At 40.3% G+C, this 18,086-nt stretch overlaps 1 protein-coding gene across 23 annotated transcripts in view; it reads left to right on the top strand.

Moving 5' to 3' along the window:
* The window catches only part of adgrb2 (adhesion G protein-coupled receptor B2), a 212,352-nt gene that overhangs the window by 159,304 nt on the left and 34,962 nt on the right, over positions 1–18,086 (top strand). For 22 of the 23 annotated variants that reach the window (XR_007882303.1, XR_007882301.1, XR_007882302.1 and 19 more), the window contains 7 exons: positions 4,759–4,862; positions 5,200–5,302; positions 5,815–5,965; positions 9,916–9,985; positions 11,454–11,520; positions 15,253–15,338; positions 17,185–17,283. Coding sequence is in view for 20 of the 23 variants with exons in the window: in XM_051390074.1 (XP_051246034.1) it covers positions 4,759–4,862; positions 5,200–5,302; positions 5,815–5,965; positions 9,916–9,985; positions 11,454–11,520; positions 15,253–15,338; positions 17,185–17,283 (680 nt within the window). In the remaining 3 variants the exon portion in view is untranslated. The remainder of the gene's footprint in view (positions 1–4,758; positions 4,863–5,199; positions 5,303–5,814; positions 5,966–9,915; positions 9,986–11,453; positions 11,521–15,252; positions 15,339–17,184; positions 17,284–18,086) is intronic. The other variant, XM_051390080.1, reaches the window with a different exon arrangement.

Below are 18,086 nucleotides of genomic sequence, written 5' to 3'. Positions count from 1 at the left end.
GCATAGCATTTCCAAAGCCTACAGGGACTATGCAATACACTGCAAAAAAATGCCATACTACATGAGCCGTTATGAATATCCACAATGGTAAACTAAATTCAAACAGCTGTCTCTTGTACAAATGCCTGAAACAACCTGAAGTATGTTTACCTTTTCATGGCAAAGACGGAAGGAACGTAATGTTGTTACACCTCCGTAAAGCCTCGTAGGGAAGAGGTTGCTGGGGTGTGTGATTATTTACACATCTAGCCAATATGTAGCTACATTAGCAATTATTTAGAGTTGTATTTCTGTACACTTGTGTGAATTATGAATTTAGGTCTCATATGCACCACATTCGTATTTAGCTCTGTTTTTGGTCTTCACCAACTCCTGAGGGAAATATCTGGCTCTTTAACTGCTTAATGCTCCACTAGCTTCTTCCCTGTCTGCCAGGAACAGCTGCTTGCTGCGTCTATGAACAGGTTGATACTTACCTGTGTCGTCGAGGAATGTCCTTTCACATATACATGGTCCGTTGTTAATAGAAAAATATGGATTGTAACAGCTTATTTTTTTTAATTTGTTCAGTACTTTGGTACAAAACTAATTCCATTCCCATCAGCTCCAGCTCTACGTTGTCTATAGTGCTAATTAGCAAATGTTAGCATGCTAGCACCCTAAGCTAAGACGCTGAACGTGGTCAACTGCTGCTATACGTCAGCGTGTTAGCATTGTCATTGTGACCGTGCTAGCATGCCGACACTGACATTTAGCTCCCAAGCAGCCTCATAAGACTGCTAGCGTGGTGGTAGCGGCGTTTTAATGACGACATTCCATTTTCTGTTGACCAATGGAGTTGACTAATGCAACCTTTGTATGAATCAGTTCCACAAAATGTATATAAACTGTTTTCTGAGGCCATAAAGTTTCCAAAATGCCTTCTTCAGCTACAACTAGTGTGCAATGGGAAAAGCGTTTTCATAGCCTACAGTATATTGGGCTATTGTATGAGACATACTACACAAAGACACTCACTCGTACAAACAAATTCAACAAATGTAATGCTTTCCTTCCAATAGAGAAGGGGGTTGGAGAGTTAATAGGGGAAAAAAAGTAGTAAGATACAAATGGACATGTCGTGAAAGAAGATAATGAGAGAGACCCACTGCTGCGAGTGAGTAAGAGGTAAAGGTAGAGAGGGAGCGGGGGAAAAGAATGGGAGACACAGAGAGGGGAGGGAGGAGGGTGGTAGCAGGATAGGTGGGAGTGGGGGGGGCGGGGCGGAGTGTCAGTGAGTGGAGATAAGTAGGTTAAACTTCCTGAGCTGAAAATAGCTATCTTCTCCATCACATGGTAGTCAAGCTGCCCATGGGAGCCTGGCCGTATACAGCAGAGCCTCAGCACACTCTTTCTAATCTGTAGCCTCTCTCTGTGCTTTTCTCTCCCCTCACACACACACACACACACACACACACACACACACACACACACATGTCCCCTCCAACTGCAACATAATATCGCTCTATCTATTTAGAGCAGGGCATTTGTGTGACACCCAGGCCTGATGTGTTGCTTTTGTGTGTCTGATGGTGCGGGTGTTTCCTTTTTTCTTTTCCATTTCCTCCTTTGCAGCATCCTTCCACGTTATGAAATTAGACGCTTAATCTCATCACGCACATATAACCTAAATGTAGCAATTAAGCAAATTGACACAATGAAGAGCTGAGGGGACAATTTGAGGATGTATATTGAGTAAATTAGAAGTAAGAGTGTAATTTATTCCATTACTTGTCTGGTAGAGGCTAATTTAAGACAAAGTAAAAGAGACAGAGAGAGAAAAGGAAATTCAATAGGCTTGTGTAAGTGTGTGTGTGTGTGTGTGTGTGTGTGTGTGTGTGCGTGCGTGTGTGTTTGCTTGTCATTCCCCATGCATCCCCATGTTTGATCTGTCAGACCTCAAAAAAACACTAATGCCTGTGTATCCTTTGACCTTCCTCTCTACATAATATCAAACACACTGAGTCTCTGTTGTCTCTCTCTCTCCTCGTAGGCCTCCCTTTTTTCCTGAAGCAGATGCTTGTCATATCCAGTCTCTCTCTTTTTTTTTTTCTGTGGGTCTCTCCTTTCTTATGAGGTGGTTTTGATTAGGTTTCACCTCCATTCTCCTCTCAGCTTGTTTGTGTGTGTGCTCATATTGGTATTCCAGCCTATTCCATTTTCCTCTGGAGAAATTGGCTTCCTTTGATGGGCCAGGGAAAACCACTAAAAGGGAAGCTTTGCCTCTCGCTCGTTTTCTTTTCTCCCTATCTATTGCTTCCTCCTCCTACTCTTTGCTTTCTCTTCCCACTCCATCTCTCTCTCTGAATTTCTATCCTACTCCTTCCTTTCAGTTTGCATTCTTTATTCCTTTCTTATGTGCGCTCTCTTGCTTTCCTCCTCAGCCTTTAGATCATCTTAAATAGACACACACATTCACACAGCTTAAACACTGACTTTCAATTACTTGGCTCATCTGCCTGAACGTGGTTTTGTGTGTGAGCATGTACTTTATTTGCAGTAAAACCTTGTGTGTGTGTGTGTGTGTGTGTGTGTGTGTGTGTGTGTGTGTGTGTGTGTGTGTACACAGTGATGAATCTTGGGGATGAAAGGGAAGGCTAGCCACTCTAGGAGGTAAATTGGGGTAAATTGTGTGATTGAGAACTTAAAAGCAGGCCAAACATAGAGCCCATTTGGGACACGGCGGGGTGTATGCTCTCCACACAGCTTCATTTGTCTGTTCCTCATCCTTTCATAGGCACACCTCAAGAGAGAGAGTCAAAGCAGAGGTGCGCTGTACACCCTGACCTAAATCGCTTAATTATGCGCCATGGTCTAGTGGTTTTAACCTTGTACATGAGAAATCTTACAATGGGTGTAAATGGGTGCTCAGAGGGCTCCCAGTGTACATTCTCTACCATGGCAGTTGGTTGGTTACCTGAATAAGTATTCATGTGTTGCAGTAAATAACAGTAAATTGAAACTATAATTATGATTACAAGGTCTGTAGGTGACATCAGAAAAGTGGTCAAGATACTCCGAACAAACAACAAGTTTCACAATAGTGTAATTACGTGGTATTATCCGGCTCCATCTGACAGACTTTTGTCATTTTAATTAAAGGTAATTACATGTAATTAAGGGGATGTAATTAAAAGGAGCTACCAATGGGACTGCAGCTAAGGAAGTACAAGAGTTAATAGATACTGTAAGTGCAAAGTGAGTGTGCCAACAATTACTTTGATCTATACAAGCGAAGAATCTGACTGGATTTATTCAATTTTATCAGTTATTGCTCTCCCTCCTTATCTATTTATGTATCTATCCATGCATCTGGCTTTAAGCTCTTATACCCTTTTTGCACATTAACCCTGCGTATGACACTGGCTATTACATTAAACACAGGGTCGTCATGGGTAAATACTGGCTTGTTTCAGTCTTGTCAGAAACTAGCTTCAAACATCTGGCAAAATGGGTGCATTTCACTGTCATTTCGCTGCAAGTAATGTTTTTTTGTTTAGGAAGTTTAACATTGTGGTCAATAAGGGCAATAGCGTAATAGGGAAAAATAAAGCTGACTTATGAGTAACAGACATATTCATATCTTTTTGCAGTCAAGCAGAGCGAAAGAGGAGGGTTGCATGGTGGCAACGTGGTGGTTGAGTGTTATTAACTTTAATAAGATCAGTCAGAATATATTACACATTTTATCAGATTTATTGTAAATCCAGTGTCAACTTGTTACCGTGTCTTATGGCGGGATCAGATGTTGTGGTGCCTCTGGTTACGTTAGTTAGGAGGCTTTGTAAACAGTAAATAAAAACAGAATGCAATGATTTGCAAATCTTTTTTTACCCATATTCAACTGTACAGTTCAAACATAGCATATTTAAAGCATTACCACACAAGATTTGGTATTTGTTGCGCTATACCTCATTGGTTTTTGTAAATATACACATCATTCTGAAATTGATGCCCCTTCTCAAAGCCAGCGGTACAACAAAAAAATCAGCACAAAGTTGAGAAAAGAGATTTCCGCACACATATTTGAATTCCAGATTTCCATTTATAAGCACATCAAATAAAATCAGATGGGTTGTCTTTTTGTTTTCTGTTTTTTATATAATTTTTTTCAAAGCAGAAAACATGATTATTGTTTTGTCATGTCAGAATGAAAATCCTCTGGCTGCAAACTACACTGACAAGGTCAGCTAAGTATTTAAGTACTTTAGCATTAAATTATTTTCCAAACTAGGATTTAGTTTCCTTGGTAACCTGATTTTAAAAAAAGAATAGTCAGACTTACATTTGACAGTCATATTCACACATCTGTGAAATTAGAGACAAGGAGAATTACTGTCCAGGAGGGTTGGAGGTCTGTAGTGGCATTGCTGTAAACCAATAGTAACCCTATTTAGTGAATAAATGCATGCATTCTAATAGCAAAGCCAAGCAGTGTCTGATCCATGTAAAGCCCTATGACGCATGGTCTCGAAGCCAGTATAAACATGACAGAAGCTGCAGATGCCATTTCCCTGTGACTTTAAATAACCAGTGTCCTTTTTTGTTGTATTTTTTTGTTTTTGTTACAATAAAATAAGATGTAACTTGTTAACAAAAGCAAAACATTAGGGTTTGTCAAGCAAAATACACCTGTGGAATAATGCCTTGCAGTAATTATTAACCATCCATTTCCCCCTCTCTATCCCTCCTTTTTCCTTCCTTTACCCTCTTTTTCAGGACATGGGTCCTGCCAGCATGCCCTCTGTGCCCCTCATGGTGGGCTGTGGGGTCTCCTGCACAGCTCTGCTCATCCTGCTGCTAATCTACGCTGCCTTCTGGAGGTACATGTACACGCGCAACAGTAAAGTGGTGATTTCGATCACCATGCAGAAGCCTAACAATACATAAAAGTGCATTTTGTGTGTGTCCTCTGCTGTGCCAAAACTACAGTGAGGCCTAATAAGGAACAAATGGTTCAACTACAGCAGGGGGTGGTGATTAGATTTTGCTAACACACATGACAGATGGTAAAATCAAGCTAATGAATCTGCAATGTCCAAAAAGATTCTGTACAGTCCATCAATCTGTCATTAATACTTATCTCACATGTCTGTCCCCTCTCTCTCTCTCTCTCTCTCTCTCTCCCTCTCTGCCACTCTCTCGTCCTCTGCTCTGTAGGTATATACGGTCGGAGAGATCCATCATCTTAGTGAATTTTTGCCTCTCCATCTTGGCCTCCAATTTATTGATTTTGGTGGGACAATCTCAAACGCTTAGCAAGGTAAGGTGCTGTGCACAGATAAACACACAGAGAGAATTCTATTCCCACACACTGCAACTTGATTTCCACAGTAAACCTTGTCAGCACATTTATGATCCCGGTAGCAGTGCTCTTGACCAAGCCTTTCATAATGCTTTGAAACAAAACTGGGCTCAACGGTAGACCAAGTTGATACAGTGGAGTTATCAAAGTGGCACGCTGACATTTTTTGGCACACGGCACACTGTGTACTCTGACTAAGCAAGACTGCAGTGTGTGGTGGTCAGTATCGATCAAAATGAGTAACACAGCCGAGCCAGGTTGAACTCCTACTCTTCTAAACAATATGTGCTTCATCAGACTCCCTTTTTTCACTTTGTCCTCTTTGTTTTGCGGAGGTTTCACTTTGCTCTGCTGAATTGTCCTAAGAGATGATTCATTATGACACCTCTCATGAAACTATCTTCTTTATTTCTTTGTAAAACGTCGCCAACGCTTTTATCTCTCCCTATCTCCCTTTATTTTCACTGCAGGGCCTCTGTACTGTGACTGCTGCCTTCCTGCATTTCTTCTTCTTGGCGTCCTTCTGCTGGGTGCTGACAGAGGCGTGGCAGTCCTACCTGGCCGTCATTGGCAAACTGAGGTCACGACTCATTCGCAAGCGTTTTCTATGCCTCGGCTGGGGTGAGCTCCCACACTACCACACATTACCACACACACACATGGCTGCTGTATTCATTTTAGCACCTGATTTTGATTCATTTTTAGATTCGTTTCACAGCTAAATTCATAGGTGTCTTTGTTAAGTATTTGGCTCTCTCCTGGCATTTTGATTGTGCATCACTGCAAACAATCATAGCAAACATTGAATGAATTTGTCATTGATCTAATTTTGAGAAGGACTGGAGATATTTAGTCCGTGAAGTTACTTTTCCTTCATTATTGGTTAAACAGTGACGTTAGTTACTATGTGTGATTCTTCAGCAGGGTTGAGCAGTAACTCATTTCTAGTAATAATATTACAGTAATAACTAGTAGTGGAACCAAAAACGATTACAAAAAAAATAATTAGTTACAATATTACTTTTGATGTCCTCCTCTACTGATTTCAAATCGATCAATCCAATCACTTCCTTGGATTCATTTTTTGTAATCGTGGAGGAAACTAGTTTGGAAGATGGAAACATTCAAGTTTCCAGGTTTCTTCAAACAATGTTGTTTATTTCTCAATATGTAAGTTATCTTCTCTAATACCATACATGATGCCATTTCATTGACCCATTCTTTGATACTTGGCCTATTCGTTTTCTTCCAGTAAAGAGCAATGAGCCATTTGGCTTGCAAGATACACATATCTGCAAGTGTATATTCCTTCTTCCTTAGTTTTAAGTTAGATGGGTACAGATTTAAAATGTAGTTCTTAGGACAAAGGGCCTCTGGAGAAGTGATCCTGTCCATCATATGTTTTACTTCTTTCCAAAAATCCATTATTTTACTGCAGTTCCAATTACAATGATACAGGGTTCCTTCATGTTCACTACACTTAGTACATGCACAAGACTTTGCACTAAAACAATAATTAGTTTTGTCCATTCGTCCATCTTTTGCATTATTGTTTAGTCTTTATTGGAGGATGAAAATTGTAATGAATGTGGTTGTAGTTTTATTTTTAAAGGATACTTTTATTTAGTTTTAGTCTTTAGTCTCTATTTTTTAAACACATTTTTATTGTGATAGTTTTAACTGACAAAATGAACACCGCATGGAAGTACATTCCTGTGCACGCAAAATGCATATGAGCACGACGAGTGCATACACACAATGACATTTGTAATACAATAATTTTGTCTTTCAACAACCTTCAGCCATCAACATCTAGCCTTCTTTAAAGTACTTTGTATGGTATATTGCTGATGTTTTTTTGAGAGATTACATGTCAGTCAGTCATTTGTGCCAACACATTGTGTGTTAATGGCTTGAATTTCGGTAGTCACTGCATTTTGATAGAGACTATTCAGTATCATTTCAGCATTCACTGTTAACGCTTAGCTGCTAATGTAAGTTTCTGCTCTTGCTGTTACTGGAAATATAAACTGTCCTTCTGTGCCAGAGGATTTCCAGCATCCAGCAAATGAAGCGCTTTCATGAATTGGATGCTGATTGAACCACTGTTGTGTGACATGAATAGGTGATGGAGAGCAACAATACAGGCATTTTTATGTTGTAGTGTTGAAATTGTTGACTGCATTATGTTTAATAACCTTCATTTGCTCATTTCTCATTCATCCTATGTTTCATACACTTTAATGATATTCAGATGCAGATTCTAATGTGATCTTATCTAAACAGCCAAAGCTAGACATTCACTTTTACATGCTTTGACAAAGCATGTCACAATACACATTCAGAGTAAAGGTAATCTCGCTTCTTTGTGCCATTCAGCTGTACATCACCTCTGTTGCATTCACCCTCCATGTCACTGTATTATGCTGTCCTCTCCGTGTACTACAACCTGATGCAACAAGCGCCAGGGATGTAACATATGATAACATTTGCATAACAGTGGCAAGATGCTTTGAGATAGCAAGAAATAGAAATTACAACCCCAGCCCCCCAGCACCATCGCCACACACTGTTCATTTCACTCGATATTGATCCCACCGGTCTAATCTGCCATGTCACTGATGCCCTTACCTGATACAGAGGGGGAAGAATGTATAGATTGCTGTACAGTCACAGATAGTGGGAGAGATACTGAAACACAGCGTGTTTGTGTATGTGTGTGTGCTGGGTGTGCAGTGGAAACTATAGAATTATCCGATACGCTTCCAAATGCACATGAAATACACAAAACAGTGTAGCAGAGTGGAGGGGATCAAACAGCTTATCCTCCTCGCATCCATTTCACAATTTTCTCCAATTTTCCACAATTTTATGTGATTGAAATCAGTTACCATGGAAACAGGAGATTTGGGGTGTGACTGGATCTGTGTTAGATTAACAGTGAAGTGTGTATGCATTATGTATAGGTGCGTGATTACTGTATTATATATCGATAAATGCTAGATTGATGTTGTTGCTGTCTAATTGAAACTTTGTGCATGCTGGTTAGTGGACCAGCCTGGCTCCCCACCATCTTATTTGTTAATGTTAATGTGACTTTTTCTAATTGCTTTTCATTTGCAGCCATAATCACAGCTTTGTTAATTACATGAATATTTCAGAGCCAAGCTCATTACGGGGCCAGCATATTTCCTCCTTTTCCTAGCACGTGCTCTGTGACACTCACTCTCTTTCCCTCTCATTTACAGACACACACACGCAGACACACACAAATGGCTTGATTTAGCTAATTAATCCATGACTTATTGACCACTTCAAGCTATACCTTACATTTCTTTTCAAACTTTTTTAGTCTCACATGCTTGGAGTGTTACTCACACGCCCACGCACAGGCATGCTACATGGGTGGGTTGCCTATGGCAGGGTTAATGTACACAAGAATGGCCTTAAATGCAACGGTGGAAAGTAAGTACGGTGCTTGATTAAATGTACATAACTAACTATAACTGGGAGGTACTTGTACTTTAATTAAGTATTTCCATTGTATGCTACTTTATACTTCCAATCGTTTATTTTAGAGGAAAATGTTCTAGTTTTTTACTCCACTGCATTTATTTGGTGGCTAGAGGAAACTGGTTACTTCTTTTCAAATTAAGGCTTTACATTAAAAACACGTTTAGCTTATAAAATACAATACAAAGGCCCAAAGCCTCAGTATGTAGGTGGGGCTCCTTGTCATGTTCATTTGTTGTTAGCTGTTCCACTACAGATACATTTCCCTTCTAAACCTTTCACACAGGTTCATATAACTGTTCAAAAGAGATTTGTGTATCAGAACTATTTATTCTGTCCTCTCCCATTCATCATCTCATGATCCGTCAGATTCATCATGTGACCCTTTGGAGACAGATGTGTATACAGACAAATAGTCTGCTTGGAACAATAATGTGTGTCTTTGGTTTCAAGTTTCTACATCACACTTACATGAATTGCAAATTGGACCAGGATTTGACTTCCAGATTATTTGTGATGTCACAAATCATGCTCGTAGGCCCCGCCCCACAGAGAAACCTTTTTACTTTCAGCAGATGAATGTAAAAAACATCCTTCTGGTGTCAAACTCTGCACATACATCATTCTGCACAGTGAAAGAACAAGAACAAAAACTAAATTTCACCAATGACACTTTTCTATTGTTTTGGACTTTTACTTTCAGTATTGGTACTCAAGTACTGAAGTAAAGGATCTGAATACTCCTCCCATCACTGCTTAAATGCTAAATCAGTGCTTCCATCCCATGCAGTGAACTGGGATCTAAGCCCAGTTTTCATGCCTACAGCTAGACCTTTGTGACAGGGAGCACTTGGGCTTTACCTACAGAGCACTCAGTCACTTTCAATCACATATGCACAAGTTACGTGCTATTGCGTGGCTGCTTAGCATTTTAATAGGAAGAGCGATATGGAGTTGGTCACACTGGAGAATCTTATTTTGCAGACATGCTTCATTGTCCCCATTAAGGCTTCCTTTTATCCTTTGTCTCACCCTTTTTGATCTTTCTCTGTCTGCAGGTCTTCCAGCCCTAGTTGTAGCAGTGTCAGTGGGTTTCACCAGAGCAAGAGGTTACGGCACAGCCAGCTAGTGAGTACTGCTTCCTGACCCCCTGCCCTGTCCCTCACACTAATCTTGATTCCATTTGGACATCATCACTCAGTTTTTACCTCTGATTTGTGTTTGGATGGTCTGGAGGCACAGAACCACCCATCGCCTCCGCCTTTCCTGCTTACCATTCAAAGCATGCCCAAGTTTCCCTTTGCTGTTTGAAATAGTCAGTCATTTTCCCTGAAGGTTTCTAGCCAGGGTCTAAATTTGTATTATTATACAATTCTATTTTATAACTTACCAGAGGTGGTCATTGATTCATTCAGTCTAGGCTCTGCTATAAACAGTTTGAATATATAAACTCTGAATGTATTTTTCACATTCTTTGTGTCAACAAAGCATTCTGTTTTACTCGCATCCATCTTTCCATCCAATTTCTAAAACTGCTTATTCCTATTCTGCATCACAGGGGGACTGAAGTCCAAGTCAATGTTGTTGATCACACTTGTTGGAGGGGTTGTCAAGATTCTGTTGAAAACACATTAAAGCCCCTAAAACCTAGGTTTAAAAAGTATTTCTGTTTAACTTTAAATATTCATGACTTAATAAGCAACAAAGAAAGCTTCTTAAATCCCCTATGTGAAACAACCACAACTGTTTATATTAGACTCCATCACTCAAGTTAGAAACTGATTGAGAGAATAGGTTTTCAGGACCTTTGAAATAAAATTAATCTCATTGAGGTGACAAGATTATCCACTTTACGTGTTCGAAAGGGGATTTTGAGCAATTTTTTAATCTCTAAATGTCAGATGGAAAGCGTAGTGCATGTGTTAAATTTGTATTGAGTCAAAATCATATTCAAGACCTCTCAACATTCATGCGGCATAAAGCTTGTTTTGCAACTTTTGTTTGTGGCAGCTAATTCAAATGGCACTATTAACAGTTACTGTTGGGCTGTGTTACCCAGCCAATGGTGTAACTGATTCAGTGAAAACATATCTCACAAGATGTTTACAAATGTATTCCCTCTTTATTCAACATCTCAATTAATACGAGGACTGAATATTAGCTTTTGGGCTGTGTGTTCTTCATCTCTCTTTTCTATTGAGCTGCAATTAAGACAACAGAGGAGTTTCAGTGTGCTCTGATGACATCACTGGAGGACACATTTAAACTCATTAAGTCTCAATAGCTTTCACACCAAATGAAATTTCACGAGAGCATTTACAGTTTGAGGATATGTTTTAGGTAATATACATAATAAATGTGCTCGGCACTGAGGGCAATATTTACAGAAACCGGCACTTACACACCCATAGAAATGACTGCTTTGTCCCTCACTTAGGAAATTTGAGTAAATGTGATCCTTAATTGCTTGTGTACTTGTTGTGGTTAAGTACTTGGCATTCACATCAAGTGAAATGTGAGATCGGAATGTGGTGAAGTGATATTTTATCCTGTTTTTGCTGTGTTTTGTGCTTAAAAAACTTTCTCTCTTCTCTAGTTGCTGGTTATCCTTGGAGGGCGGGCTGCTTTATGCCTTCGTTGGGCCGGCTGCTGTCATTGTATTGGTGAGTCTGTCCAACACGCTGTCTCTCGGCGAGGTTTCCTCACTCCCTGTCTCAATGGTCACATTGCATAATTCTACAAATATTTTGTAAAGTTCGCCTTCGAGCTAAGCTCTTTAAAGCAGCTGGAGCTGACCTCTGAGGATTTTCCTCTTCTTTTCGCTAGCACATGCACGTGTGAGCACACAGACCCGCGGTGTCCACGACAAAATGATGAGATGAGCACTTTGATCTTTGAGTGTAAAATGTCAGCCCAGAAAAACTAAAATATATTCCAGAGTTTCCCAGCCATGCATCACATGCCTGGACTGAATTCTAGCCCAGCAGCCAAATATCTCACTCTTATGTGTACTTTCAAAGTATGAGTCACTGTACCCGATGCAAAGCTTTTTTTATTACTTCTTTTCAGACATAAATATGTGTCTAACAGTGTTCACCAGCATTATAATGATGTGTCCTTTGTTTGTGTTTGCCAATTCCCATAAAACAGACATTTTTATTCACAAGTAAATACAGCTCTATATTGTCCTACAGCAAAATGGAGGGCATTGATTGCATCTCAGTGGTGTTTTAATCATCTGTTGTTGTGTGCTGCTGTATGTGGCTGTTTCTAGGATTAGCTAATTTCTCCTAAATGAATCCCTGGGTGGATATTTCCACCACTAAGCTTAATAAGTCTGGATGGGGTATTAAACTTTAAGTTTGTTAATTGCTGCCACTGCTGCTGTTGTTGTAGTTGCTGTGTTTGTGCGTCTGCTCTTGCATTAGAATATCTTTTTTTTGTTGCTTGCAAACTTACTGGAAAGTACATGTCAGAACGGAAGCATGGATCAGACAGCGTCTCAGGTGTAAAGAGTGATACGCATGTATTTGAAGTCAATTCCTGGCAAGAGAGTGGCAGTTTGATTGATTCTTCAAGCAAGGGACGGGAAGGAAGGTGTGATTATTAAGCACTGAATATTCATGATTATGATAATGTAGTAGCTTCCAATACTACTATTATTTAAAGGTTACATAGTCCAGTGGTGTTTTATATATAAACTTATAATAGTAAGACTTGCACATTATAATAAAAGAAAGGTTGGTGTCTGTATGCATAAGAGCTCAAAGGTCAAAGCTGTCATGTAAAATCAAAGCACAGTAATCCTCATACGCTGTGTGTCAGTGTCTGCCTGGTGTCTCTTGGACTGTTTCCAACTTTCCACCTCTTCTACCTCCACAATGTCGATGTACACTCCACACCCCAGCTGCTATGTAATGGTCCCCGGCCCCCCGGTGTTGTTGCCGGGGTCCCACTCTAACAAACAGCTGTAATGAGAGAGGGACGTCGGGCAGAGAAACACAGACCTTCCCACAGGGATCTTCTCTAATTAATGAACCTGGCCTTGGGCAAATAGCAGAGCAGGATGATGCTGACTCACAGAGCCGGGGCCAGACATGACTGGCATGACAATAGTGCTCTCACAATCTGGCACATCCTAGGTAGTTGTCAGCAGCAACACACGAGAGGGAAGGGGATCAGAGAATGAGAGGGAGAGAGAGTTTTTAGCAAATTGCAAAAAAGCTGCCAGATGTAGCGAAGCAGTAGGTTTCACGTAAAAATCTGACTTCTGCAAAATCTGCAAAGACTGACCACATCAAAGTCAGACTTTAACTGCTCAACTACTCTGCTCTTTCTTTAAGATTTCTAGCAACCGTGTATGGAATCTATAACATTTTTCTGCCTGGGCCAACACTCTTGGTGACAGATGAAGGCAGGAATCCAGGCAGACATTGAGTGTAGGACTTTGATAAGAATAGGAATGCATTGCATGCACAGTATAGGCACTAGAGCGGGAATGTCATTTGTTGCTAATCCACCTCACCGCTGACCCAAACAGATATATAATAACCAAACAGAGACACCCAAGAGACACAAAAGACAGAAACCCACGGAGGGTGGAAGAACGAATATGGATGAATGTCAGGAAATCGGGATTAGAAGGAACATGTCGCCAGCAAAGAAAATCTCCCATATGGGCAGGATTTCCGAGTGGAAGGTCTTGATGTGGCAAGCCCTGGCTCAGATCTGTGTGTCTAATAGAATCTCTATCACTGGGTCACTGTGGCCAGATGTTTGGCAGGCTTATCTGTGGGCTCCTCATTAGTAAGAGAAACCAGGGTGATTTTTTATTTATTTATTTTTGTCAACACAATTGGAAAGTCTTAGCTTAGAGAGATCATAATTACTGTATGTTGACTGTTTTGTGTAATTCTGTCAGAGAAACTTACATCAAGAAATTGACCATTTAAAACGAATGGTTATAGAAGTAGATTTGAACAAATACATGATCATTTAATATTAGTTAAATCAGCAATATAAAGTACCACATTAGGAGGAGCTTGTGGTGGTGGAGCATAATCAGGAGAATAAACAGTGATAATAATGTCTGTTTTACACACCTGCATGGATATAATTGGATGTTACTAGCCACCCAGCTGTGAGTGAGCCAATCATTGTGAAGCATATTGCAAAAGATACAGGCAGACATCAGTGCTCTGCCTAAACCTACTCTATGCTTGATAGACTAATACAACTAATAGCCCTGACATCTCAAAGTACCTTGCTGAGTCTTTGACCACTAGTAGGCTTTGATGCAGTGCTTTTAAGAGTAGGTCCCTGTTCTGTTTGTATGGTATAGCACATGCAAGGATGCACACCCTGCTGCCGGGCTCTTCCACTGATCAACAGTTGGTGGCGGTAACATGCAGAGAAGCACAGCAATGCACCAGCAAAGGCAGTGGAGAATAAGACTGTTAACAAGTATAACATGGTTTTTAATTGGCCTGTTTTATAAGAAAAGAAATACATTCAACATATTTGTTTGACCTCCAAGATAAACACAAGGGGTTCTGGTGAGAATGTCAACATAACTTTTGTTTGTTTACAAGTACCTTTTTAAAGTTGGCTAAACTTCTTCCAGCAACACAGTGCTCAGTACTGCCAGTAGTGGCCTGGAAGCTGTAATGCAACACAGTGCTCAGCAGTATGACCAAAAGAAATGTTTTGACACAATTTAAAAAAAAGATGTTGTTTGCTGCCAAGCACTACTGCAACAATTAATTCTCTTACATCAGAGTTACATCATTGAACCTGAGGAGGAAAAATATTTCTAGATAATGAAATTTAGAAGTGATTGGCCAAATGTGAAGTTGCATCTGTATCTGTTTTATAAAACAGGTCTTATTGATAGATCGTTATATCATAGTCTGGTTAGATTTGATTTCACTTAATAACTAAAAATTAATAAATGTGCCTCTGTTGTCAAAGCATAGCACCAGTTTAAAAATGATCACAAACATGTATACAGAGCTGGGATGCTGTAGTGTAAAGTGTTGGAATTATGTTCCGCTTCCTCTTTAGACATTTCTTCTTCATTATGACGAATGTTTTCAGAACTGTAAGCAATAGCTGTATGCTAAGAAATCTATGCATGCTTTGTCTGAAATGTCACTGAGATGAGCTTAAAGCTCCTCTTGCATAGGAGCAAGTCTGCCTGGGAGCCTAGACAGCAAAATCACTTTCGCTTTCAGTCATGAGTCTCTAGGACAATTAAAAAGTCATTTTCAATGAACTGAAAATGTAAGAAAGAAAAAAACAGGAAAACTATTATGAAGAGAGTATGAACTGAATCGCTGTTGGCAACCCATCTATTACAGCAATCCTGATCAAACTCTCCTCTCTGTCTCTCTCAGGTGAATATGCTCATCGGAATTGTGGTGTTTAACAAGCTCATGTCTCGAGACGGCATCTCAGACAAGTCTAAAAAGCAGCGAGCAGGGTAAGTTAACTTCCTACATCAACAACTCCATACAAAATACATTAACGCACACTCCCACAAAACACATACATCACTTACTCATCCATCCATTCAATTCTTCCTGGGAACTGACTACACATTTTGCTACATTAGATACATTTTACCCTCTGTCAGACACAAGCTCGGGGAGACAACATCTTCATGGCAACTTACTCGAACTGCTTTCAGGGGTCTCTGAACACACACATACTTGTGCACCTGGGCCTCTCGTAAAAATGATCACAAGATACAATCCAATTTTGGCAATAAAATGACATCTGCTATGTTGTGTTGCTATCAGCATTTCACTACCGCTTCCACATACATACAGTTTCCACCTAGTTTTCCTTTATGTAACGTAGATGAATACAGAGGATATGAAAATCAATGGCAGATGGAAATCTAATTACACACTGTAAACACCGGGATTATGTGATTATTTTTGTTATTCCACGGCAAACATGCACACTTGATATATGCATACATATCAGACATGCATGCATATGCATCCACACACAACATTACGTCTATTAAAGCAGTTGGCGGTTATTCATTTACTAATCCTGTGAGCTCTCGCAGCCAAATCCGAGTTTTCATTTCCATAACTATTGATTCTATTATTTTCTCTCCTTTTTCCTCTCTCTCATTACATTTCCTCCAACGTCTGTCTGCTGCGCAAATTGAAATTGATAATTTGTGTATCGCTGCAAGGGTTAACAGTACAGATTGGCTCTCCGGGGGGTTGATTAGCTTTTGTTACCCGGTGATGCAACTGAGATTAAACCAGTTTATGTGTACAAACACACCTACACAATCTCACACATACATACACACACACACACACACACACACACAAACAGGTGTACCCTTCTTTGTTACAGGCAAAGTCCTTAGCGTTAGCCGAGTATTAAGCACATTCCATTTCCGATTCTCAGAAGTATGCGTTTAGAAGCGCACAGTTTCCATTGAAGCGCTCCCACACACAGTAGTTGGTAGTGTTGCTAACTGGACAGGCTGTCATTAGCGTAATGTATTTCCTTATGAAGCCGTGGGGATGTGGCTGGCACTAAGGCAATGAGCTGTGATGGGACGCTAATGTAGCATAGCCCGTGCATGGCCCCATCATTCTCCACTTGCGATATATACACACACACACACACACACACACACACATACACATACACTGTTTCTCCCCGTATGAGTAGTCAACTGTAAGTAAACAACCGAAGGACTCTTTTCCTTCCCTTACACCCCGATAAAGCTTCATTGTGCACAGTCACATGTTCACATAAATAACACACACACACACACACACACACACACACACACACACACACACCTGCATTACACTGGCAGTGGAATAAGATGATTGGTGTATTTCCTGTCTGTGTCACTGTTAATCTGTTAATCCACATGACTCTGCTGTAACATTACAATGTCCGTCTCCCACTTTCTCTCTACTTGCTCTGAATCAATCTTTGTATTCTGACTGTTATTCATTGCTGCTACTTTTTAAGATCTGGTTTTTAATTTGCCTTTCTTTCTTTTCTCCCTCCCCCTCTCCCTTCTTTTCTTTTCCCCTCCCTCTCTTTTTTGTGTCCACTTTTTCTCCTTTTCTTTTTTTTCTTCTTTTCCTTTGGTTCTTTTGCAACTGTGACACGTGCACATTCACCTGTTGCCATCACTGGAACTTGTGCTTCCACACATCCGCCACCCCACTCCCCACTCCCCTTCCCCCCTCCCCCCCACATGGTTGTGTGTGTGTGTGTGTGTGTGTGTGTGTGTGTGTGTGTGTGTGTGTGTGTTTTGTGTGTGTGCGCACCTAAAGTGTCCCAGCGGAGGCGCGTAGCCGACTGCTCCTGAAATGCTCCAAGTGTGGCGTGATCTCGAGCACCGCTCTGTCCAGCGCGACTGCCAGCAGTGCCATGTTAGTCCATCTTCATCTTTCTATCTCTGTTTCTTTCTCTCCAACATCCTCTCTCCATCTTCCTCTCTCTCTCTCTCTCCTCCATCCTTTTAATCTCTGGCTGTCGGTAATGATGCAGGATGACATTCAGACTCGTCTGGATACAAAAACAAACTAATGAAAGGCAAAAACACCTGCACTGCAAGCCGCCACTGTTTAATGAGAGCATGTTTTGATCCAAAGCGGATTTTCCTCAGGTCGTGCTGAGCAAACCTGACCTGTGTCAAACAGTATTTGTGCATCATTTTTTAAGTTTGTTTTAACCTGTTTATAGCGCACCATTGCAGAGGCCTAACACATCAGGGCAGTGCAATGTCAGCAATACATTACTGTAATTGTGTAAACGTTCTGGCACTCATTATTTTATCTTATGTTGGCCGACTGTCACCGCGGTTCCACCACCTTAAATTGGCAGTCACAATAAACACGTAATAGTGGCAAACATACCAACAACATTACATATATACATATACATATATATATATATATCTATATATATATATATATATAGCGGAGCTGCTGGTGTCTAAATCTTTCTGCATTGAGTATTTTTTTCCTTTTTACTGCAAGTCTCTGTGAAATCGGTGAAGAAATTAAATTTCCTAATTGTGCTAAACAGCCTGTTAAAATAGTTTTATAATGTCTTTTGTGGCTCTGGAGGGAGCTTTGTCAGGTCTAGGAAAATGATTACAATGACATCGTATCTCGACGTGTGCTTGGAGACAACAAATTTTGGATTGAGTTAGTTTGGGGTTTTTTTTAAC

The sequence above is a fragment of the Dicentrarchus labrax genome, unplaced genomic scaffold, assembly GCF_905237075.1.
Source record: "Dicentrarchus labrax unplaced genomic scaffold, dlabrax2021, whole genome shotgun sequence".
NCBI classification, from domain to species: domain Eukaryota; kingdom Metazoa; phylum Chordata; class Actinopteri; family Moronidae; genus Dicentrarchus; species Dicentrarchus labrax.
This window is presented reverse-complemented; position numbering and strand designations above follow the sequence as displayed.